We start from the raw sequence: 26,478 nt of genomic DNA, 5'->3' as shown, positions 1-26,478 counted from the left end.
TTTGTTAACCAATGGGATAGCTTGATACGTACTAAATGCTGCTGTCAATCAAGACCAGCTATCACATCTGCCTCAAGTCTCATTTTATCATACTACTACCTGCCAATTTTACATGGAAAACACAAATTCATGATGGGTAGTACAGGCCTCCATAATGGAGATGGACACTGTCCCTTTGCTGCTTTTTTCAATTATGTTTTAGGCTCTATTAAATGACTACAAAAGTGAGAAAAGACCTATATTGCTTGAATGTCATTTGTTCACATCCCCACCCAAACGGCTTCAAGTGTCATACACATTAATTCTTCTAAACACATGCCTTTACTAACCTTTACTATGCCACTTAGCTATGTAGAGCTTCCATTACCTAGCTATATACTCTACAATGAATGCATTCCTACAGCTACTTTTATTATTCTTTTGCTGCTTTACTCCTGGGGAGCAAAATACCACTCATTTTATTTTACATGTTACTTCATCAGGTTGTGCTACCTTTGATATCCTGAAGTCACAACAGGCCAACAAAAAACATATTCACACTCATCTTCAAAAACTCAAGGCTCAAATGGGAAGGCCTGTGGATGTACTATACGTGTGTATTTGTGTGTGCCTCTTGTTATGAGTTACGTGCTGTTGTTCAGACAATAGGTGATAGTGGAATAGGTGACTAGCCCTGGGGAATCATGTTTTTCTCACAGCTCTGCTGCTGCTAACTGTGCTGGTGATGGCTTGCATTCACAAGGTATTCACCATGAGTAGTACGGTAGAAATGTACACACGTGTACACACACACAGTTAGGCTGTGCTCTCTGAAAAACAAAGGCAGCATAAGCACAAAAGCTAGACAGGTTTTCTTCTTAAAAAAAAAAATAAAATAAAACGTGCACTGACACTGCTTGTATTCAGGAAACAACATCAAAGTATCACTTGTTGACCAAGTCATTGTGCTCCCATCCAACACATAAACGCACACTCCCTTGTAGAGGATGTGATTATCAGGGGAGAGACGAACATAACTTAAGGGTGAAGCAGAGGGTTGGTGGCCTGGTATTCTAAACAGGCCCTTGGGTGCTTAGTGATCAGGGGACATTGGCACCTTACCAACCAGTGCTGTTGTCCTTAACACCTTCCTACTACTTGGGGGAAGAGCAGCTTTGGAGCGGTTGATAACGTCCAGCTCTCAAGGTGCTAATAGATGGGTAATTAGAAAAATTAAGGATGGGAAGTTTCAGAGCAGCATTGCATCATGATGATGGTGCAGCTAATAGGTCTGCTTTGTTTACAACTTTACCAGACAGATCTGATCAAAAGTGGGGCTGTGACAGTTTTCATATGACAATTTTGACAAATTAAAGTGCTGGTGCTGCAACGCAGAATGTAATAAAATGGCATAATAGTCAAACAAAAGGTTCAACAATGAAGCACACTGGAACAATCACCATCTTTGATAACCTCTGCTGCTCCTTAACGCATTAAATTTATTTCACACTGGTTCACACACTCGCAACAATGCCAAACATTACATAGCAGTACATGCACATTCAAAGTCTGAGGTGCCGATAGAGGTTGCCCTCAGAGGTTCCTGTGCGTCAGCAGTGTGTGTGAACAGCACCAAAAATACACACTACTTCAGTAAGTCCCATCAAGCTATTCCTTCCTCCACTTCTAGTCTATTCCTGCATCAGTCCCCCATACCAACCCCCCCAGACCCCTCCTGTTTGTGCGTCCAACCCTGTGTGCTTTCCTGCCATTCTTCTATTGCAGCTAATTTTAGTTGAAGGAAAAAGCTCTGTCCACATCTGCTAGTCATTCTTTAAGAGGTGTGTGTGTGTGTGTGTGTGTGTGTGTGTGTGTGTGTGTGTTTGGGATTAAGAGGAGAGGGAAAGGAAACTGGGAAAAGGTCAAAGGGGGAGAGAAGAAAGAAGGAGAAAGAGTGCTGAAAAGGAAATAAAAGGAAAGGCATAAAACAATCAGGGTAAAGACAGGGTCACTGTCACAACCAGAGCAAATGTGCATCATTACTGAAATACAGTCATTTAGACTCAGAGTGTTTTCCTCTACATTTACTTGGCAGTGGTAAACCACAAGAGCAATAAACTCACAAGTAAAGAGAATGTGAAATAAACTAAACATCATAATTCAGCTCAATTTGCCCTGAAAAGCACAGGCAAATGTACAGGCAGAGTGCTTGCTCTCTAATGATCATAAATCATCCAAATGGGAATAATTTGTAGCCTGAAACAAAAGAAAGAAGGAGGACACACAGCCTTTGGTTTTGACATGCTGGCCACAAATGAATTTAAATCTCAAGTAAAGAAATGTGATGAACACAAAATAAATATAAGAGAATAATGTTTTTGCAGTAGGATTATAGTCTGCAACATATTCCTTTTCTTCAGGAGTTTTAAAAGCTGCTTTAAAGTTTTACAAAATGAAACCAAAAACTTACCTTCACTTTCTGGACTTACAGAAATAAGGTGTTATTCAATTTGAATGAACTTACAGTGTACCTTTGACACATACAAAACTCATATTCCCATTGAAACTGAATATTAACTTGCCAAGAAAGCTTTGGTCTTAGCCTAGGTAACTGACTCATTTTCCCAGCAAATAAAACCTGAAAGATTGGTGTTTAGAGTGGTGAGTCATTGAAGTGGCAACAACACATGCGGGCTGATTCAGTAAGTTCAACATTCATCATGTTATCTGAACACAGATTGTAAGAATATCAGTCTTATGACTGAAGAAGGCTACATGTGTCTGCTGTGAGAAGTCCCTAACAAAGACCGTCTTGACTTCTGTGGGGTGACATGATCCTCTTTCACCTCAACTGGACAGAGCCAATGTCTAGGTAGACACAGTCCAACATGTAAAAAATTATAGACATGCACACAGGCAAGCAAATGCACACTGCACTCACATACATGGGATCCTGGCAATCACTACTGTGCGTCACAGTGGGCTGTGAGGGGGACACAGAGGGCAGAGCATGGGGTGTTTATGTGTGTGTGTGTGTTTATCTCATCGTAAACTGGGACAAAAGACACATGCCGTGTCACCGCCTGTCACCACTTTCTCTTCTTCCCCCACTGTTCTCGCCCTTCACTCAGTTTCTCCTGTTTTCCATCAAATCCTACTCCTGTGCCCTTGACCTCGTCTTTTGGGCCCCTTCGACTCCTCACTGGCTCTTTCTCCTCCGGTAACCCCTACCCCACTTGGTCAGCTTGTTAAGCATGTCTCCTAAAGCTGATTAGGTAGTGTTGATCAGCCTTATGTAACACTCACCTCGCACAGACGTCGCTGCCAGCCAGCCAGCCAGCCAGCCAGCCAGCCAGCATACTGTCTTGTGCCTCTGTGTGTGTGTGTGTGTGTGTGTGTATGTGTGTGTGTGTGTGTGTGTGTGTGTGTGTGTATGTATGTGTGTGTGTGTGTGTAAGAGAGAGAGTATGAGAGAGAGATTGAGGGAAATCAGAGAAGAAAATTTTGCTTCAATGAACACGGCTCTGCATGGAGTATTTGCAGGTGCAACGCGTGCGCGCACACACACACACACACACACACACACACACACACACACACACACACACACACACACACACACACACACACACACACACTCACTCACTCATAAGCCTGCGTGTGCATGTATTACAATAATACTATGTCTTCTTGGGTTGGAGCCAAGTTGGTGCATGGTCTCTTTCACATGAGCATATTTGGCCACAATGGTGGAATGTGCAGATAATCATGGTCTCCCCAGGTGTATGTAAATGTGTGTGTGTGTCTCTGTATCTGTGTGTGTGTGCGTGCATGCATGCTCCTAATGCAGGCTGTGTAGATAATCAGTGCTTATCCCCCAGTTACCATGGGGCTGCCAAGAGAGACCACGCACCTACAACACTGCAGCAGGGAGTGGGACACACACGCCAGAAGACACACAGACACACTTGACATGACAGAATGGAGGCATAGATGATGAAAACCCATCTATACTACCACAAGTACACAAACACATACACTTTAATATTGTGTTGTTGGTGCCTGTAAACAAAGCCCTGCTCCAGATCTCATTAATGGGTGGAGTGACTGTGTTAACGAGGCAGTGCACACAGGCGGGTTAGAAAGGTCGACTCGCCCAGCTCCTATTCTCTGCTCTCCTGGTTTGCTCTCGCGCTCTGCCTCGTGGGAAAGATTAGAATCCTCAGCTGGAGCAAATAAAGCTGGACGTTATGCAAGAGCCCGGGAGAGGGAGGAAGAGAGAGAGAGAGAGAGAGAGAGAAAGGCTGATGATGATGTAACTTGAGAGAAGAGCAAAATACAGAAATGAAGCAAGAGAGAAAAAGATAAAGAGGCAGAGCTACAGAGGTGTGTGACAGGAGGCCTTGAGGCATCTTACCTTACAAGATGACCAGGCTCCATCGCAGCCTGCTGTATGTACTATATGGTGCCAGCCACCCATCTAAACAATGGTAGCCAATCCGCTCTACTGGGCAATGAGCTCAGCAGTAAACACACAGCTGCTCTGCACTGGCAGAGACCAGTCCTCAGTTTTTCACATCCTTTCCCCAGCCACACACAAACCAGACTACATAATCTAATGTCAATCATAGTGTTGTACTTGGTTTCATTACGGCCTCCCTGAGTGGGAGTGGGGCTGTGTTCCTGATTCAACCAACAATGTGGCTCAGACTGGCCTGCCAGACCCAGAAAGGCAGGCAGGGAAATAAATACAATACAAATTGCTTCAAAAGAGCACAATCTCAATGCTTAAAATGCACAATGAAATGTAAATGATTATTGTCAATGAAGTTCTGCATATGTAAGGCAGTAGATACAATATCATCATTGTGACTTATAAGGGCCGGTTTATGTGCTGTCAGAGTTCAAAGTGAAACGGCGGCTATAGAAAGGGGGAGAAGCAATATTGTTTAAAAACAGAGAGAACGACCTACATTTTCAAACAGTCTGTCCAGGTAGACATTCATAGCATTGCACTCGGCTGTTCACGTCAAAAGTGTCACTAATAGTTGTGTAAGAAATGAAAAAAGAGCAGAGAGAAGTTCAGTCAGTGGCTTTGATCTCACATGAGCACAGAATACCATTGTCATTCATGACCTTTAGTGGTGTGAATGTTGCATTGTCAGCTTTGGAAAGTTAAAGAAATGGTCGGACACACACCCAATGAGAGTAGGACAAAGGGCCTGGGCTGAAAGTTACATGCCCACACAAAACTACTGATCAACCCCAAGAAATATCCTACTACCTTCACAAAATGGGATATGAAGATTTACATAATTCAGCAGCACATGGTTCAGGGCTACACAGAACTGTCCACCATGTAAACCATGTAACCAACAAAAATAACAGATGTCAGGACAAACAGAAAGAGAAGAGGACAAGAAGGAAGTAAGTGAAAAAAGAGAGAAATGTATGGGCCATGGGGAAGGAAGTAAGTTCACAGAGATAAAAGACTGACTGGCAGAGAAAGAGAGAGAGTGATGAACTTTCTCCCCTCCATCAGTATACTGCTTGGATGGTGTTATGTAAGAGCTGAGTGTAAACACACCGATTACCTCCGCTCGGTGGAACTCATAACATGAGGCGCTACCTCACTGTTTGTGTGTGTATGTGTATGAGTGGGAAAGTGGGTACATGTGTGTGAACATACAATGACGATACCTCTCAGTTACACTTCACACACAAAGGCACAAACACACATTATAAAGACAGAATTCAGAAAAACAATTGTCCCATACTTGGATTCAAAAGGGCTCATATCATCCATCCAAGGTGTAAGGTAGCGCGGGTGTTCCCCATGAAATCATAGCTACACTATCTTACAGTCACACCTCCACAATAACAATCTGATGACACACATCCACACACATCTATATACAAGAGATCAGACATACATCAGTGTGCTCACATTCTTGTTAATGCAGCATAATTAGATTCAGGAAATACATCAATTACTGCAAATTAAAATCTTAATTGTATTATCTTCTGAATCTCTGAAATCACTGTAACATGTAACTGATGTCTGTTTGTGTTTTAATGCTGTGTACACAGCAGAAACACGTAGCGCATAAGTAAATGTAATTAAAGTTGAAACAAATAGTCAATCAACAGAAAATTAAATCACCAACTATTTTAAAAATTCATTAATGGTTTTAGTCAATTTTTTTTTGAGAAATTGTGAAAATTTCTCCACAGTCTCAGGTTCCACCTTCTCAAAAGATAGGATTTGCTGCTTCGCTTTGTCATGTATAATAGTAAACCGAATGTTGTTGGGCTTTGGAGATTTGAAGATCTTGGATTCGATAAATCTTTTTCACATTTCATACACCAAATGATTAGTCAAAAAATAATCAGCAGATTGATCAATGAAAAAAATAATCGTTACTTGCAGCCCTAAATGACATGATTTGTTTCTATACATAAACAGAGCTGTGGATAGCAGTTGTGAAAAATCTTGTGGATAATCTTCATCTATATGAATATGAAACAATGTCCCTGCATTTTCCTGTCCCTTATTTTGTGGTACTACTTCTGCTAGGCCATTAGATAAATCATAATCTGCTTGTTGCATACCATGTAAATACATAAACAAACTATTATCTTTAATCTGGTTATACACAGTAACCAGGTTTGTGTTTGTGTGTGTAAAAGAGTTTAAGGGTTGTACTTGGGTTGTGACAGTAGGGCAGACACTTGAAAAATCAGTGATGGGGGAATCGGATAGTTTGCTTTGCCAATTTTAAGTTGAAACATTTGCCTACTCGAGCATCCAAGGTGTCAGGCATGATGCAAAACCAAGTAAAAAAAAAAACAACCTAAAATAAACATCAACAGGCACACCAGAAATGCGTGCATGAGGCTTCATTCATTCAGAGAAAACATTCCTGCTATTCTGGTTGTAATTTTGGAGTCCAACCAAATTCTAGTAATCGCAGGTTATATGCATAATCGTGGCAAAATTTTGTGACTGACTGCCCAACCCTAAATTATACAGAGAAACAAGGTTACACATTCACAATGTTGACATGAATGAGTCACACTCACACACACGCATGCACCGATCCCACATTCCCACACACACACACACACACCTCTGTACTCTGCCTCCTCTCACAACTAACCTAAGGGAGAGAGTGTACCTTTGCACAGAACCCGGCTAATACTTGGACCAGACGAACACAATAACCCTACTAACACAACACCCACTCACACACAGTGAGGATATTAGCTGGGGGCCATGCTGTGTGCAAGAGAGTGTGTGTGTGTGTGTGTGTGTGTGTGTGTGTGTGTGTGTGTGTGTGATGTTATATGCACATGTGTGAGAGACTACAAAGACCTTAGTGTGTGTTAATGTGCATATGGGCAAAAGCGATTCACTAAAATAATGGCTACAGCACTCCTAATTTATTTTGTGCATTCATTCTGTAGCCTGTAGTCGAGAATGTAATATTTTGATTGACATCTCCTGGCGAAAGATGCTGCATTTACGACTTGTTTCCAAGGTAACATGTATACAAAGTATTGTTATTTACCACAGATCCACATGCTGGCAGTTAAAAACCAGACACGCCATGTTACGGAAAATATGCTGATAAAATCTGTTTGAGTACATCCACAATTCATCACTCCTTAGTTTCTCAGTCACGATTTATGTTGCCATCTCTTTAAATAGAGTGTTTTTAGTTGCCATAGAGCACTTTTATTGATGTGACGTGCCCTGTACCTGTTAAAATCACAACACCATCATCTCAATTTGATTTTAATTAGTGACGTGAGTTTGGGTTTAAAAGCCCTCCCGTCCCTCTTAATAAACTCTTATCTGGCTGAAAAACCAAGCACCTTTTGTCCACTTTCTCTTCTTCCATCATGCTTTCTGGTTCTTCCTATTTAGTACATCATCTTTCCCTCCTTTCCTCATGCTTTTGTAAATCCCTCTGCTGCTCTTGATCCACTCTTCCCTACTTTCCTTTTCCCTCTCACCCTGTGACTGGTCAGGGGATCTAGCTCACTGTTCTCTTCATCAAAAGCTTAAATCCCCTAAAACAACAATAACTGTGTGTGTGTGTGTGTGTGTGTGTGTGTGTGTGTGTGTGTGTGTGTAGTAGGCCTATATATGTGTGCGCCCACCCGCATGCAACTGCTTGGTTGTTACGTAATTTCACTGGGCCACATCAGATGCTAAAAATGGACATGGATAAAACTATTGTGACCGAGGGCAGGGCTACTGTACAGAAGCACTGGGGCACACACACATCACACATATACACACAGACAGCGGGGGCTGGGCAAGCTGCTTAACCTTGATGTCATGGACCAGGGGTGCAAATTGAAGCTTTTTCCTTCACTGATCGCCAGTCATGTGTCCAATAACGGGTAATCATCAAAGGCACAAAATGCACATTTTTCCTTAGTTAAAACTTTAAACTTTTTTTACAGCAGAACCCAAGTAAATTATGTATTTGACTCAGAAAATTGCAAGTAAATTATCATATGATAAATTGAATACACAATATTGAATAATTGAAGTAATCCCTCAAGATCACTGCTCATGCTCCCATTCCCCCTGTGGTTATTCCACAAATGGCCAAACAAAATTCAAACGATTAAACATAATAAATTCTGCAAAATATAAGAGAAAGAAGAAAATTAGATGAGATTAAACATGCAGGGCACTTAAAACAAACCCAAACTCATTTTTTAATCAAGAAAGGTACTGCAGCCTAAAATGTGTAGCTGGTTTTAATTTAAGAGTTTGAGCATGTCTGTTTAGTCGAGGGAGAGTTGAGTCTGCACACTGTGTAACTCCACATTAATTACGATTTGGTGGAGCAGTTTTGTAAGGGACGGTGTTGCAATGGAGGATTAGTAAAAGTGGAAGCAACGACAGTAAACTGTTTAGATACAGAGGTGCAGACTACAGGTGTTTACCCAAACCACCGTCACTGTCTTTGACTACATACAACGTTAACACATGAAACATTTACTCAAACCTCAGCAAATGACCACTGCCACAACATTTTCAAAAATACTAGAGGATGTGCTCAGGTCAAGGCACTGAAAGAGTGGATAGTGGTACACCATGAGACAGGCTGGCACATTAGCTTTTGGACAAACTCCCTGAGATGAGCCCGTTTCCAACTCTGTGTGTGTGTTTGTGTTTGTGTGTGTGTGTGTGTGTGTGTGAGTGTGTGTGTGTGTGTGTGTGTGTGTGTGTGTGTGTGTGTGTGTGTGTGTATGTGGGAGGAGGATATGCTATATGATGTGGAGCACTGATGGCCAGCTTTGTCATTAAAGTTTAATCACTCTGCTTTCCTATAAATACCTTTCCAATGATCCAATACATTATTCAGTATCTCTCAGGCCAGCACACACACAGATACACAAGGAGAGAAACAGACACACACAGACACACACCTGGAGAGCCAAGAAAATGCCAGTGACCTGGAGGAAGGAAGTCTTAAGAGCATTTAAAAGGACGATGGCCAGGGGGAAAAATAATCAGATGTTTGTCCTGCTGTGAATGCAATCCACTGCACTTATTTCTGCCCATGACCACACATCTTGGAAGGAGCCCAAGGCTCTGTGTGGTTGTGTACATATGAACATATGTTCAAATGCACTGCATCAGTGCTACATGCACTGCCAGCTTGCACTTGATACTAGCATGTCGTCTAGTCTGACTTTCAGTGCATATTTGGAGTTTTCAGGACTACTTGGACAAATTAAGACCAGCCACTGTCTATTGCTGATACATTTAGACAATGCCTGACTAATTTCTATACAATTTGAGCCATTTTAACAGACAACCATTCTGTATCTGGTCATCGAGTCACGTTGGCTGGTAAATCAGGGTGTCCAATGAAAAAGAGACAGGGTCGGGTGACATGAAGCACGAGAGAGCAGGAAAGCAGAGGAGGAGGCTAATGGAAGAGGAGCTGCCACTGGGGTATTAGTCCATGGATTGGTGACACAGAAATGATAGTGAGAGGGAGGAGAGGATGGTGGGATGGGAGGGTCAATCGATGCTTAAAAAGGTTTCACTCTCCTACAGGGACATGTGCATGTGTGTGTGCACAAACACACAACAGTCTATTCCAAATGAAAACACCTCTCTCCACATCTCTCCCCTACACACACACACACACACACACACACACACATATATATGTATATATACTTCATATGATGGCTTCATCTGGCTCAGAGATCAGAAGTCTACAGTGCAGCTTTCAGCCAACAGGCCTGCGACACAAACAAGAGGTAGATTAGCAATCGCTAATTAAGGCTGAGACAGTCAGTGGGTTTGTGTTTCTAAATCTCAAGTATAAAAGACAGTGCTTACGTATGGGGTTGCCCAGAAGGCTGAAATTAGATCAAGCAGTCACAGCTGATAAAAAGCAGAGGATGTCCTCTTTCAGCTTATCTCTTTCCCTCACACAACCGCAGCCTGTTACTGCTAGCCCTACTGAACAGGGTGCCATTTGGCTAACATTTATGTGGCATCTGTATGTACACACACCTGCAAACAGTCCAGCTGCTCAGATGAAAAAGAGCTGCCTTTCTAGCCATTAACTAAAATTCAAAGTGAAAGTTTACCACACCAGATTCAACCTTTTTATTAAAACCAGTTAGGAACAGTTTGTTCACACGAAGACACACATTTTACCGCTGACATGGCATTCCCACCCAAAGCCCTGCCTTTCAAAGGCACATAACTTTCTCACTCACATACATGGGCTGTGATGAGTTGGCTCAAAGTTCAAAATGTGCTCTGACGTACAAAAGAGAACAAGTCTGAACATGGAGGGAGGGAGAGAGAGTGAAACAAGGTAAAGACAGCGAGAGAGCTGTAAAATTGAAAGGCAGACAGGCAGAGGAAGAGGAAAGACTGGTTGAAAAGAAAACTGCAAACGTGATCTTGCATTCCTTACATGGGATGGAGGGAAGGAGGGGGGCGGGAGGTGAGGAAAAAAGAGAGAGGGGTGTGGGGGAGGAGGGTGACAAGAGAGAAAGTTTAACTTGGCGCCAGACAGCATTTCAATACCCGACAGCCAACCACATAGACAAGCACACAAAATATCGACACAATGCAAGTGGCACAGAAGTCCTTTTGGTGACTTCCCATCGTCTGAAATTAGATTAGATATTTGCCCTCCACCCCAGCTCCCTGGGTCCAGCACAGAGGCAGATTCCCAGATAAAAATAGCCAGAGGAACTATTCAAACACTGCTGCCTTTCTGCAGGGAGTGTCTGCTGACTGCACTGGACTTAAGGGGTTAGAGAGGGGTTAGGAGCTCCACTCACCACCTCCCTGAATCAAAGGGCCTGGGACAGTAGGACAGGCCAATCCTCACACTTACACACTTATAGAGCTAGTCTGCTGTTGAAGTTTCTAAACAAAACAATGAAAACTTCTTAATTCTCTTACAAAAACAAGAGCTACAGCAGACACGTAAGTAGGTCAAAAGAAAAAGCATGTTTCGAATTCGATATTAGCCAAAATGCTTTAAATAAAGACACACAATTTACACATAAGACTTACAGAATTCATAGAGGCCATATGAAATAATTGTGTTTTTTAAGCTATTAGTTGATTTCTGTTTACAGTACATAGAAGATCCATTCTTATTGTTTGAACTTTGTCTGTTATATACATTAGCAACCACGCTGTGTGCTGAGTCCTCAGTATGACCAGTATTATTGAGGTTAATCTAAAAAGATTAGAAGTATACATTACAACACCACTCGGGCCGAGCCCTTCCATTGGCAAAAACAGTCACCATTGGGTACAGTGGCATCTGAGGATTACAGGAAACTGCGGTGTGTGTGTGTGTGTGTGTGTGTGTGTGTACGTGCAACAAGCCAAGCCAGGTGTTTGTGATGTGGTCATAGGTGGTGCAGGGGCCCACTGTTAGCAAAAGAGATGAAGGAGGAGGTAGCTTCATGACTGACTGCCTGAGTGACTAGATGCTGTCATGGTCTTGACAGCTTACACGCTGATTATACTCCAACCAGCAGAGAGGTGACACTCCAGGCTCTAACCTAAAGGACAGGTCATTGTGTTGTGAGGATCCAAAATAAAACCTCTCATCTGGAAGGATCAGAGGTATAGAGTTACCTGATCTTCACATGTGTGCGTGTGTGTGGCAGGTGCGCGTGCATGTCATCAGACTGAGATCAGTTTCAGTGGCGCCCTTGTCACCAAGAAGCTTTTATACATACACCCACAAGCAACGTACACACTTTGTTCACCAGTAATACCTTTACACAGCTGCCCAACCCAGAAAAACCCTGTCTCCTACATATACACACTTGGTATTCTTTTACAATAACATGCCATTCTGCGCCTCACTCTGAGTCACCTCTACAACAATGTAGCTCTGTAAACTCCCCATATTACATTACAATACACATGCATGCGCAAACACAAACAGCTGCTGAACAGTGCAGGTCAATCCATGCACACCAACACACCCCACTGCATTCTCAACATGCATTTTGATACCCATTTGAAAAGAGACCCTTGGTGTGTGTGCATGGTTGAATGTGTGTGCGTTTTGAGGCTGCTACCTTTAATTAAAAATGGTACTTCTCTGTTGAAATAATACACATTATTTTGATAGCATTGTTTCACACATTTCATTTATATTATCCTTAGAACATATTAAAATGTCTATATGAATGCATGCATGCTTTTGCAAGTCACTGACTGAGTGTGTTCAGAAAAGGCTTGCAGAGATAGTAACTGTTGTGTTTTCCCCTCATGTGTAATGCAACACAGCCGGCAACTATTAACCTTCTAAGCAGGAATGTGGGAGGTCCAAGAATTCCAATAAAAAGCAGCAGTGTGTGTGAGTCTGTGTTCTCTGTATATGTACTCACAACTACGTTCCTCAAAAGTGTTACAGTTATCCATCAACAGTCCGTCCCATCCATGCACGCAGACCCACCCTGACCATTACCATCCCTGACCAATAACCAATAAAGTCAATATGGGGTCATGCTGTGACTACAACCAATAGCGTTGCAGTAAAACTAGGCTCAACTCACAACACAGACCTACACACATGGCCTGAGGACACATTTAGCTCTGCTGCTGTGTTATCAGCGTAAAAAGTGAATTTTAAATGGAACCCTTTAGTGTGTGAGCTCACAGCCATGCAGCTGATCAAACAGGTCTGAGAGGCCGATAATCTACAGGACTCACTGGTCAGATGTAAGGTTAATGTGTGGGACTCTGGAGGGGGAAATGGGCCAAGAGCAGCGCAGGACAGTGGTCAGAAGCGCCCTGGCCATCAAGGGTAACACTGCCTTGTTGGCAGTAGTCTCCCTGATCTCCCTGGTCAAGGGCGGCACAGGACTAATGGTGGGGAGGTCTATTAGTGTCGACTGGCTGAGCACATTGTTCTCTTTGGTCACATTCCTGGCTAAATACAGACATTTCCACAACTGAGGGCCCCCTCTACCAGAAGTCATTTGTCAACTTAGCATCACAGACGACCATATCAAAACTTTTCTGAAGAGCTGTGGTGACAAGGAAATATGGCCCATGCCACTGCTGCATTAGAAATGGTCATTCTGTCAGTTATAAAAATCAATCTTTATTGTGTTGAGCACAAAATGTAACATTTTCCACAACTTTAAAATCACATTGAAATAACTGGTTGCTAACATATATCCTGATAAATATCCTCACAATTGTTATTAAGATGCAAAAGTCATGCATGAAATTTTGCCAGTAAACTGAGTAGCTTTAGCACAGAATTTGCCTGCTTTTTCAGGTGGAAGATAACCAGTTTTGTTATGGAAAATCATCTGTTTCAGGCTTTAAGCATGTTAGCTGAGCCTGATCACAGCAGGGAACTGTCCCATAAACCCAGCTGTAAAACTGTATTGGGATAATGGGAGGTAGTGGTTTTGCTGTGGTCAGCACTGAGAGGGAGTTTTCACAGATAAGGCTAATCGCTGTTCTTATCATCACAGCGGTTGTGTGTTGAGATTGAAAAGCATATGCTTGCAATCGCATACATAAACCCACACAGGGAAAAGGTGAAATGTTCCCTTTCAATTCCTTGCTCACAAGCTACCCTTTTGTCTCCTGCCCAGTCACATCATAAAGCAGGGATTGTGTGTGTGTGTGTGTGTGTGTGTGTGTGTGTGTGTGTGTGTGTGTGTGTGTGAGACTGACTGTGTGTGTGTGTGTGTGTCGAAAATAAATGGTAAAACAGCTCCATAGCATGTCAATCACTCAGGGGAAACAGCAAACAGCACAAAGAAAGTTGAGTGACTGATGAAAAATAGACTGGGATGCCCACATTTACCTTGCTTTTTCTTTCACACTCACAATCTATCTATCTCTCTCTCTCTCTCTCTCTCTCTCTCTCTCACACACACACACACACACAGAACTGCAGTCTCTTCATTTGTCAAAAGCGCCACCAAACTATGAGCTACTCCGCACCATTATGAGTACAATGAGAGGTCCCTGGCCCCACAAGTCCACACACAATCAGCCCCAGGGCCAGCCCCACTCCCACCATTGTCCCACACTCCACACACACACACATACAATGGCCACTCCAGAGCCAGGGGTCCCACTATGCAATTCCATCACACAAAGACACACACCAGTCCTTATCCCGTCAGAGAGAGAAAAAGAAAGACAGAGGTGGTGGAAGAAAAATTGTAACCCTTCGGGAGGGATGGAGGAAAACGGGTAAAACACAAAAGCAAGAGTGCAGAGTGTGTGTGGCGGGGGTATGGGAGAGACATACAGTAGTGTAGTTATTAATGTGTGTGTATGTCCACACACACATTAATCACCAAAGCTCAATCGATCATTCGCACAACCTTTGAGGGACACACAAAGTTGGATATATGACTGTAAGTGCAGACCAGACATTACAGACCACCAACTCCCTGTCTGCTGACTAAGGCAACCTGTAGAATAGTTTGCCTCCAACAAATCCCCCGGACTCATCAAACACTAACAAAGACGAAGTAAACAGCAGTGATTGGATATAAACAGAAATTAAATCGGATACTTTACAACACCACAAAACCAACACTGATCTGTCAGCAACAACAGACGCAGCTATAACCCCGCCATTTCCTGCTTCATTGCATCAGTTCTCTATCTCAGCAGAAATCATATCATCTATTAGGGCTAATGAAGTGACTGTGGAAAACAGGAGTGCAAAGGAAGCGTCCGGTGTTGGAGAGAAAGGAGGTAAGTTCATAGAGGCAGCAGCTTACCGTATGGGATATAATCCTACATCACCAAACATCCTGGGAGGGGATGATTACATTTTTTATCCTAGACATATCCCAGGGAAGTATGTTCACTCTAAATGATGGGAGCTACATAGGTTAGGGGTTAAAACCTGTGTTTTGATTGCAAATGCAGCAACAGCAGGAGATCAGACAGATCAGGACAACAACACGGATTAACCAGTTCAATAATTCAACTATTCAAAGGTGCTGTTATATGATCAGATTTGTTGTTGGATAATGTTTACCAACTACTGCTGAAAGGATTAATCAATTAGTGAATCAACAGAGAATTCATCAAATTAAAATTTGATCGCTGATAAATAGCTTGATGAAACTTATAGCCACACAGAGCTAAGACTCTTGCTTTTCTATGTTGTAAATAATCAGAGCTGACATGATTAGTAAGTTATCTTGACAATTAATTAAGCTTTCAAGCAAAAAATATTAGCTTTGAAGATTTTCCCTTTTCCGCATCTTACATTAGTATAAAGTGAATATCTTTGGATTTTGAACTATTACATTTGGGGTCAAGGAACACAGTTAAATGTTTAAATGTAAATAAGATTGGTCAGATGGCAGCACATACTTTAAAGTAGGTAATGTTCTTCACCTTCACTGAACAGATAACAAACACAACCAACCTGCTATGTAAACACAAACACACACCAACTGCATACATCAAACCCATAACCTAAGCGCAATCAATTTTTAGTACCTTCCCAGAAGTGCTTAAGCTATCTGCTGCCCCACGAACACTGAGTTCAATGTAATAAAAGGGCTACTTGTGGTGGGATGTGGTGTGATGTCATGGCAGCTTCCTCGGGGCTGCTGCAGAGAGTGGGTGTGTGTGTGCAGGAATGTGGAGGGCTGAGGGGCTGAGGCTGGGTGCAGCGGGAGTCAGGAGGGGACAGGGTGGGGGAAGGGAGGGGAACATCCCAAGTGGAAAAGTTTGTCCCACACAGTTTGTCAGTCACACAGTTGGCCCCATGCCAAATGCTTACCAGTAACTACTTAGAAAGTCATCACATTGTTCCCGCAGGAAACACAACTTAACATTAAATATGTATATTTGTTTTACACAGTGCCCATGGACAATAAATGATTGAACTTTCAGATGTTATTCACTAGTTTCCATGTTCTTAAAGTTAGTTCTAGTGTTGCAACTAACAATTATTGTCATTATTAATCTGATGGGTTTTTTTCTTTTGAATAATCATAGAATCGATTAGTCTGAGACACAGCAAAAAACCTTTACTGTGCTGAAGGTGACATCTTAAAACCTCTTATTTTGTTCAGCCACAAGTCAAAATCAAACCCCAAAGAACCCATATATTCAGTTTACAATGATACATGACAGAGAATATCTCGCTTTAAGAGGATGAATTCTGCAAATAGTTGGCATTTACTCACTATTTTTGCTTGAAAACTGACTGAAATTGCTGTATCAGCTCCAATCTGATCAGTTATATCAACTGAAACAAATCAAGCAGATGTACTTTTGTGACTTAAAGAAGTTGCCATGTCAGGCAGATAGTTTATCACTAACACTCAGAAATAATAAACTGCATAGCTGGCACAAATGGTAGTTCTTACACTTCCTCCTTTCTAAAGAAAAATTGCCGTGGCTTTAACAGAGAAGAGCAAGAACAAACTTATGCAAGCATTTCAGGAATTAGACAAACACACACACACACGCACGCACACTCCTCAGCTGACTACTGGAAACCCCCCCTGCTCTCACTTCAGCATGCTAGCAGGCCAAGTACCTGACAAACGTATGCTCAATTACTAGGTTAATATCAGATTGCTCCGTGTATACCTGGCTAGATCCAATCACCTCAACCCCACCACCACCAGGAGGAGAAGTCTTCAAATGACTTATCAACACGTCCACATCTCTCTCTCTCTCACTCACTCAGACAGTACAAATGCACACATACAGTGCTTCTAGGTTTTTCAGTCAGTTCTCTGAAAGGTGTTGGATGGTGAAATTAGGTTGTCAGGGTGACACAGAGGATGTCGTTGTAACAACTGTACAGTAGTTTAACCACTTCCTCTTGAACCGGAGTACTGTACTAAACCTGCACCAGATTTTAGTATCTTATCTTGCTTAACACTGGACTATTGCACTGATCCTGAGACAACTAAAAATCAACAGAATTTCATCTAGTTTATTGGCTGAAAGCGGTTGCTGATAATTATCTGGCTTTGTTAATTAATCAGCAATGTAGACACCGTTAGCTTTGGCGACAACAACCACGGCAGGTAAACAAGAAAGACAATGGTGGATAAAAATTCACAGCATGATTCATGCAGACTTACCAGTATCTCCGGGTGTTTTCATTCTTTCTGCTTTAGCTGCTTGGCAAGACAGCAAGTGGCTAAAGTTCACTAAACTGGGTGAATTCCACAAAGTTGCTTGTGGAAATAAAAGTCAGTCTCTCGGCCTCTTCTTTCGCTTCTAGTTCCCAATCTGGAAAACTAGGTGAAGACACACGGCAAACTTTTGTAGCTACTGCTTCAGCGGCTCTCTCTTGTCGAGCCGCCGCGCTCTCTCGTTCCGTTTCACCCACAGCTCTCCGCCAATCGACCAAACCGACCGAAGGGCTTGCTTTCCACCGAGCTGAGCGGTCAAGAACTCGCTGCCTGTTCCTCGGCTCTCGTCCCGTAACTAGCAGCGTTGAAATCTGCTCAAGTTGCGGCGGAAAAACGGCCAACCGTCCCGAGTCGAGCCAGCCGAAAACCCTTTCTCTGTCCTCTAACAAGTTCTTTAGCTAACTGTCCGGTAGCTGTTTACTCCGTCTCAACCACATCTTCGCCGCTGTTTGACATCTCCCCGCCGCAAAGCTTCGTTACTTCTTTGACAGAAATTAAGGTTGGAGAGGAACCTCTCTTTCTTTACAGACTTTTTTAGTCCTCCACTCACTCTCACACCACTCTGTGTTACTCTCTCCTCCCCCCGTGCCTCTCTCAGTCCTCAGGGTGTCGTGTTTCGTTCGCTCTCTTCTGAGCGAGGCCCGCCCACACTGACGGTAGAGAAGGAGGGGCGGGGGAGAGTGGGGGGGGGGGTAACGTGGCGAGTCACGCCCACTCACCACGAGCCGGGGCCTGGGCTGGCTTCACTGCAGCACGCGGCGTTGCCCTGGAGACCGCCACAGCGGGCTGCCGTGGTGACATCACATCCGAGTCCCACGATTCGAGAGAGGCGCGAGAGCGGCTCGGCTGACGGTGAGCGGTTTACGTCAATCTGGGGTTATGGCTCTAATTAGGCCCTTTCATGTCAGGATAATTACACTTATTAGAGTGGGAAATTGAATATGAAAGCGTCACTTAGTGATTAACACAGAAAACAGGAAATTCAAACTAAGTATTAGTGCGTATCTTATCAACACACGGTGCTACATTTGTCTGTAGCGATGGAAAGCATACTCAGAAGAACATACTAAAAACTAAAGTTTTTCTTAAAGTACAGGGTCACTGTTTTTCCCAGACTGTCGTAAAACAATAGTCGCCCTATATGAACACAAAACAGTTTTTGCTCACTGTTATCATTCCTCCTGTTGAGGCACTGAAGAAGTGTCTTTATCTTTTAGTGTCAGTGATGGGGGACAAAAATTTATTCCAAAGTTTATCTTAAGTTAATATGGAGCGTCAGGAGTTTTGAATAGCCTACGTTTTTGTCCCCCATCTCTTAAAATGGAACCTCATTAGTGAGTGATTCTGTAATGGCCAGCATGAAATGGAGGAATGATTACAATGAACAAAACCTGTTTCAGTGTTCATGTGGGCACCTGTTTTGCTTGTTGCTACCTCACTTGGACCTTCACCGTGCAGAACAATGTGATGTAAGTGCAGAGTTTGACACTAGACGACTGTTTTCACATTCATCTGCTGAAGAAGGAAAGTTCCTCTGTGTTCACCTTAAATCTGAGTTTAATGTGTGTATGTACCAACATGATTTTGTGACATCATCATTTGGATGACAGTCATGGTTCAGCATGAAACTTAGACAAGTGTGATGTGAAATCTTGAAACCAACATTTTTTCCCCCATTTTCCTTTTAGTTTTAAGGACATTGTACTGAAAAACCTTTGATAGTGTAATCTTTCTGAAGCTTCCATTTCTTACCCCAGCCACTTTTCTGAAATATGTCATCATGTTGTAATTAATTATACCATATACTTTCCTCAGAAAGTGATACCTGTAGTTGTAAATTGATAAAAGTTCCAATGCCCCCTAAAGTGGAAATAGTCAAGTGTGTCAGTACAGTAAAAGTATATTTCACAGCAATGCCACAAACTTAGCCACTGCTCTTAATTTTGGCAGCCACAGCAGCCTACCCCTAACCTAACCATTTTTACTCTTATTTGAATTTCTTCTGAAATACGTGGGCTTCAGATCAAAGTAATGTAGACTAAGAACCTCTTCACAGAAAACAAACAAAAAAAGACCATGTGGTTCATTTGAATATGAACCTGCATCCTGTTCTGCTGCCACTTTCTCATGAAGCACTAACTCCCTTTTCCTCTTTTTTACGACAAAGTCAACCAACTGTATCTGGCCTTAAACTCACAATCAAACACACATATGGACAATGACCCAGTGTGTGCATTAGTATATACTGTACATGTGCATGTCCATGTGCATCTCAAGTACCTCAGAGCTCAGAGACACCCAGTCATGTCATATGAGAGTTCAGTATGGCTTGTTTGATTGTGAGAACCGGTCTCATGCCCAGACGTGTTTCCTGTCACCTCAAACACACTGACCTTCTGCTTCCTCATGTGCCACTGATATGAAGCTGTCATGTGTTATCAATGTGCATGTGACTGGGTGAGGCGTCATACATGGGAGGTGAAGTGCATCTCCTCCTTTTTGTCTTCTCGTACACTGGCACCTGCTGCGAGGGGATGGAAGCTTTATGTGTGTTTTTGTGCATTTGTAACCGTGTTGTAACACCAGTGACACACACCGTTGCCCTGCCTTGTCCACAGGATAAGACAGCGGTAGTAAAAACAAAGTAAACAAAGTCTCCTGACAGCAGCAGTGTCCCTCTGGTGTGATTTATGAACAGGATTTCTGCTCCCTTCACTGGCCATTATCTGACAGGCTCAGGAAACCCACTCTGCTCTGCCTGATAAGAAACTGGACCAAAAGAGAAGAAGAAAAAAGACCCCTTAAACTGGATGCTGAACCCTCAGGAAACTGCCACATGTCCTGTCTTCTTATTATTAGCAGGAAAACCAATGCGAAGGCTTGCATGTTTTCTTTTTCTCACACAGAGGCTGACAATAGGGCAATCTGACAGTTTCTCTGTTTGTTGCTGTGAAGTGTTGTCACCCGGTTTGGTGTGCATCCACCTCATATCTATCATTTCCCCATTTTCCAATGTCCGTATTTCTGGCTGAGGGGAAGAGCTCTTCAGCGTCCCCTGGGTTGTTCACAAAGAGGGAGAGATGAGAGATAAGAAATCAAAGAGAGGACAAGAGGAAAAGCTCCAGAAGGAGAGGAGGAGAAAAAAAAAACTCGTAGTCAAATAAGAGTGATTTAGCGATTAAGTGCAGAGTGGACAAATGGCTTCTCCTCTTTGATATTTCTGTGTATTAATGTGTGTGTGTGTGTGTGTGTGTGTGTGTGCGCGCACGTGTGTGTGCGTGTGTGTACCTGTTTCTGTTTGTGACTTGTGTGAGCGTACTCTATTGAAACTCAAGCACAGGAGATGACATTTACAGACAAATCTACAGCACAGTACATTCTGAACACTGATAAACATAGTGCTTCACTCAACAACCTCCCTCTCGCCCACCCATGTCTTCCTCCTCCTCCTCCTCCTCCTCCTCCTCCTCCCCTCCTCCTCCGTTGCTCTTGCTTTTTATCCACCTCTCCAGTTTTCTCTCCCCCATTCCCTGTCTACTTTGCTCCTACTCTGTCCGTTACAATCCTGTCGTCTTTTACCACCCATCTCTCCATATGTCCGTCCTCCCTCCCTCACTCTCACACCTCCTCTTGTTCCTCCTCCCGCTCCATCCTCTGCCACCTCTCCGTGGCTGCATCTCTTTCCTTCGCCTCTCATTCATCACTCACTTTCTCGCCTCAGGTCATTATTTCATTTACAAGCTCAAGGTTGATGGAGTTATTAATTGAATCAATCAAAATTAATCAACAGTGTCTATTTTTATAGCTGATATTTCACTTTAATAGTTTAGGCTACAAGTTCATTTGCACTGAGAGACAAAATTTTTCACACATCCTGATTTTTTTGATTTCTTGTTGAAATACCTGTGCTAATTTTAAATACACTAATATTGAAAACTACCAGTAAAGACACTTTTTGCAATTTAAATGGAGATTGTCAAGATCTTGTCATCTTGTGAATAGTTAGGCACATGCAGTAAACAAAATACAGTATATTTGTCTTCCACTTAATGGACACATACTGTCTGTTTTATGTCGTTTTTTAGTGCATTTTTTAACAGATGGTGACTTTTGCAGTGCATTCGTCTTTAATAAAGTTAGAATTAGCTCTTTAAATACTAAGAACTTATCATGACAGTCAAATGTCACCTCAGGAAAGAGGGACATTACTAATGGTAATTGCCATCTTTCTATTGTTGCCATCCCCAAATCAAGAGAGGCCAGAGACCTTTGTCTCATGTAATTCATTTTTCTCACCACATCTGTCATCATCCTGTGAAGTTGTTAATAAAGACATAAAATGCTAGAAATGCCATAATCAGAATAATCAGGATGTAGAGCATTTCAAGTTTGACTTTTGCAATGTTCCAACAGTTCTTCATGTAATGTTTAAGCTGTCCATCGTGAGCACACAGAAACATAATGGATCTCTACACTGCAAAAACTTGTTTCTCAACATTGCAAAGTTTTTGCAGTGTTGAGAAACATGAATCCCGACATCTGCAGCAACATTTTCACATATTATTATTTTTTTAATTGTCACATGCATTTGGCCATTACTTGGCAAGTGAGCTTGATGATGTGCTTGACAAATGGAGAGTATCACAGAAGAGCCTTGTCCTATTGGTTCCACATCATCCGTAACTCCCTCTATCTCCCATCCCGCCCTTTTTCATCCACTCTGTGCTTTATGTGACTCTGTCCGTTCCTAATCAGAGTGACAGACAGACGCTCCGGAGAGAAAGACGGAGAGAATGAAAGGGAGAGCGGAGATTTTGTCACTGGAGTGTTTGTGTGTATGTGAATGCTCTTAGTTGGGTGGGTGTGGGTGTGAACATCCCCAGATATCTTCCCTGTGTAGATTCAAACCATTACCACCCCCCATCGTCACCCTACTCCATCTTACATGAGCGAAGTGATGTGTCAGACTGGACAACACGACTGTCACAACTGTTAACAAGTTACTGTACAGTAGCTCAAGAGGGTCAAAAACCGTACAGATTTTTAAAAATTGGTGCAACTGTATAGCATGTCATCCAGACAGCACTAATACACACACATGGGTTTCTTCTACTCTGAGCCTCTGTAACACAGATGGCTCGACTCAGTGTAATTACCATGGACAATGGGTGTGGTAGCCCACTAACCAGTGCCACCACAGGCAGTGCAGACACACAAACACACACAGACACACACAGAGACAGAGACACATATGCAATGCATGTACATGCAGAAGCTGATTTCAGCAATCAGTGGAAGCCAGGCAGGATTATAATTCCTGGACGGGGCGTTAAACAACCAACAGAGGTGTAATATGTACATAGGGTATGTGATGATTCATTTCACTTGTGACGTGAACAAATGCACCAACACACACACATAGACATGCACACGCACACACTCAATCTCTCCTTACCTCTCTCCCTCCCAGCTAGACTTTTTTTTTCATTCACCCATTCTATCAACCTGCTACAGTTCAGTTTGACTTGATTTCCAGTGAATGATCTTACATAATCAACTTCAGACAGTATTGTATTTGATGCCTGCAAAGCTAAACCCGTGTACAGCTTTAATTCTTCACGTGGAAAACCTTGACTGAGGAGAAAAAGGTTTAACTTCTAGTGTTGGAGTGAAAGGCGAAGGGAAGATGGGTCGCTAGAATGAAAGGCATGAAGAGTGAGAGCAGACCGGATGAAAGAAAAAGCCGGCAGCTGAGGGGAACAACAAGTGCAGCAGGGTGGCGGTTAATGCCTTCCCCCACCCCACACACACACACACACACACACACACATACACACCACACTCACACTCCAACCTCACCCCTTAGAAATGGCAAGAGTGAAAAAAGTACAGAGCGAGAGGAAAAGAGAGCAAAGCTGTGGAGAATAAGGAGTGGGAGAGAGAGAGGGAATAGGAGAGTCAATGGGTTCTTTGTCATCAAAGAACTTGTTTATTTTCAAGCTTGCCAGTCCAACCGTCAAGAGACACAGCCAGATATCCCTCCCTCTGTCTCTCTGTCTGTTTTTCTCCCTCCTTACCCCTCATAGGGTCATTAGGGGTCTGTCTTAAAACACTTCTCAAATTACAGTGAAACAATTTGTAATGTCAGTCAACATTTTCTCCTCCTTTGCTCGAAAACAGTTTGAATAAACGTCTAGGATGTCCAACCGTCTAGTTGAGACCCGAGGCCTCCACACAGTTATCCTCTGTCCACATTCTCCCTCCCTCCCTCCCTCACTTCTTCTCTTCCCCAGCTGGTATTCGCACATGAGTAATGGGATTACCACAGCGAGCGGTGAGGTGGTGGAGGAGGGGGGTGGGGGGGGGGCGGTGGGGGGAGGACGGGGCAGTGACGTTGGAGGACAAGTGAGACAGGGGAAGAGGGGCATCAACGAGAAGGCAGTGAGAGGTCCACCTGGAAGAAGTAGAGGAAGACAAATGTGAGGAAATGGGTTGATGGTAGTGACATATGAGGTTTATACACACAACAGTCATACACATACAAAACTTCTGACTTCTTCATGACAAATCCAACTTTCCACTGACGGATTTCTTAGATTCAGGGCCACTTAAAGAAACCATTGTGACTTACTATTTTCATCCACAAGGCCCTAGACAGAAAAACCACATTCTCTTTCTGTTGGATTACCATGGCAATGAAGGAGCTATTCAAGAACAACAAAAAAAAAAAAAACTCCTTTTGCGGTGGGTAAAGTATGGAAAAAGCGAGCGGCCAGTGCCCATATGAAAGCGGGGTGGTGGGAGTTGGAAAGAGAGGGTAATGTGAGAGCGAGTGGAAGGCACAGAGAATGTGTGTTATATTAAACCAGTGTCTGGCAGGGTGTCAAGCCTGTAATATATACAGAGAGTGAGGGGAGAGAGATGGGGAGAAAGAGCAAAGGAAGGGAGATCAGTTAATTTAGCTTCGGGGACATGACATTGATGGACAGGGCCATGGAGGACGACTGAGGGGAGGGAAAGGAAGAATGTAACCTGTTCGGATGAGGGGTGGGGGGGACGTGAGCGACTCAGGAGCGGTGCTAAGGAAGGTGCAAGTGTCAGGCTGGAAAGGAGAGAGAGGTATGCCTGGCCGTGTGACAGTAGCTATATTGAGCACAGCGTGTGTGTTGACACTGTCTCCTGTATCTCACTGAGGAACAAACTCTTCCTATTGGCACAGCACAGAGCTTCCTCTTCCTCTCTTTACTCCTCTCTACCTTTCAGTGACCAAAGTGCACGTTCTCTTCCTTCCATCTGTCCCTATCTGTTTTCTTTCCTTCTCATCGATTTAAATAATTTCTCAGTCTTACCACTATATTTGTCTTACTATCACCTGCTTCCACTCACCGTACATTCCTCTATTCTTCCTCTTTTCTGTGTCAGTTGAATTCAGTTATGCTACATTTGCATGAATGAGAGGCAGCCTTTATTGAAAGAGCGACAATTAAGCACTCAGTAGAGGACAGAGCTTTGCCTTCTCCCCGTTAACTGTTGCTTTCACAGTCAATTTCGGAGTGACAGGACGAAGGAATGGCAACAGAAAACAATCAGACTATCCTTTCAATAGGCCTAATATTTGAAGCAGGTATAATCATTGGATTTAGATTAAAAAAGGATCACGTCTTCCTGTATGTTAGAGGTTACTCATAACACACAGACAACTATTACCCATATCTACAGTTCCCCACAGCTCTACAGAGCCTTTCAGCAGCTTTGAGCTAGTTAGCTAGTTAACTAGTGAACATAGTGGAGCATTTAGCAGCTCAAAAGCCACTGGGAGTTTTGACATTTGACCTGATGGTAGAGCTATAGGAAAGTAGATAGGATGACCTAGTGTTGGGAGCCTGACTGTATGCTGTAAATATCGTGAAGGAATGGCTCACTGGTCAGGATATTGGCTTTTATTTTAAAATTGGTGGTGCTAGACAAAAGTCAACCACAACAGCCTTCCCCATTTTATGGAGATAATTAAATGATAAATTGTAATAATAACAACATTACAATGAAATATGCGAGGACAAATTCCTCACCTTTCATCCCTGTACAGTACAAATATTCCTCTCTCTCTCCTCCCCTCTCTCATCCATATGTGTCACAGCAAGTCCAGAATTAGATTAGGTTTCTGGATCACTCCCTTTCTTGTGTGTCTGTGTGTGTGTGTGTGTATGTATGTGTGTGTATGTGTATGTGTATGTGTGTGTGTGTGTATGTGTGTGTGTGTGTGTGTGTGTGTGTGTGTGCGAGGCATGTACAGTATCTGCAGGAGAGGTCTGGGTCAGATCCAGTAACAGCCCCCAGCTTCTCGCCCCATCTTTCTCATCCTCAATTAGTCATCCTCACACCAGGGTAAGTCAGGGTCACTCACCCCCTCTTCAGATTGGATCACCCAGAGGTGCTTGGCCACCAGCCACTAAAACCCCCCACCCACCCAATACCACACGCTTATCACATACAGAGAATAGCCCTGAGCCCAGGTCAGATGCCCCTGTAGCCACACAACATCCCGAGGCTTGTTTTAAACACAAGTTCACATTTGGCTTTGGGTGTAGAATAGGGGATGACATTTTCAAGTGCATTCACATCCTGTACTCCAGGTGATATCTGGGGATATTTTAAAAGTTGAAAACATTTAATTTAACCAAAACAAGTAATCCTCACACCCTCTCACGGACACATACTGAGCAGTCACAACCTGCTGGGTGTAAACACTTACTGTACCCCTTCTTTCACCCTGAGGACGATCCCACAGAATCAATCTCCTTGGCCCAAGTA

At 43.1% G+C, this 26,478-nt stretch overlaps 1 protein-coding gene across 1 annotated transcript in view; it reads right to left on the bottom strand.

Annotated features, from left to right (window-relative positions):
- The window catches only part of LOC111230048 (ETS domain-containing transcription factor ERF-like), a 51,500-nt gene extending 33,261 nt beyond the window's left edge, over nucleotides 1-18,239 (bottom strand). The window contains exon 1 of the mRNA XM_022756600.1: nucleotides 17,614-18,239. Coding sequence (XP_022612321.1) covers nucleotides 17,614-17,635 — 22 coding nt within the window. The 5' untranslated portion in view covers nucleotides 17,636-18,239. The remainder of the gene's footprint in view (nucleotides 1-17,613) is intronic.
- Between the last annotated feature and the right edge of the window lie 8,239 nt (nucleotides 18,240-26,478).

Source organism: Seriola dumerili, unplaced genomic scaffold (assembly GCF_002260705.1).
Source record: "Seriola dumerili isolate Sdu_G_001 unplaced genomic scaffold, Sdu_1.0 BDQW01000258.1, whole genome shotgun sequence".
Lineage (NCBI taxonomy): Eukaryota > Metazoa > Chordata > Actinopteri > Carangiformes > Carangidae > Seriola > Seriola dumerili.
Note: the sequence above shows the minus strand (reverse complement) of the source record. Positions and strands in the feature narration are given on the sequence as shown.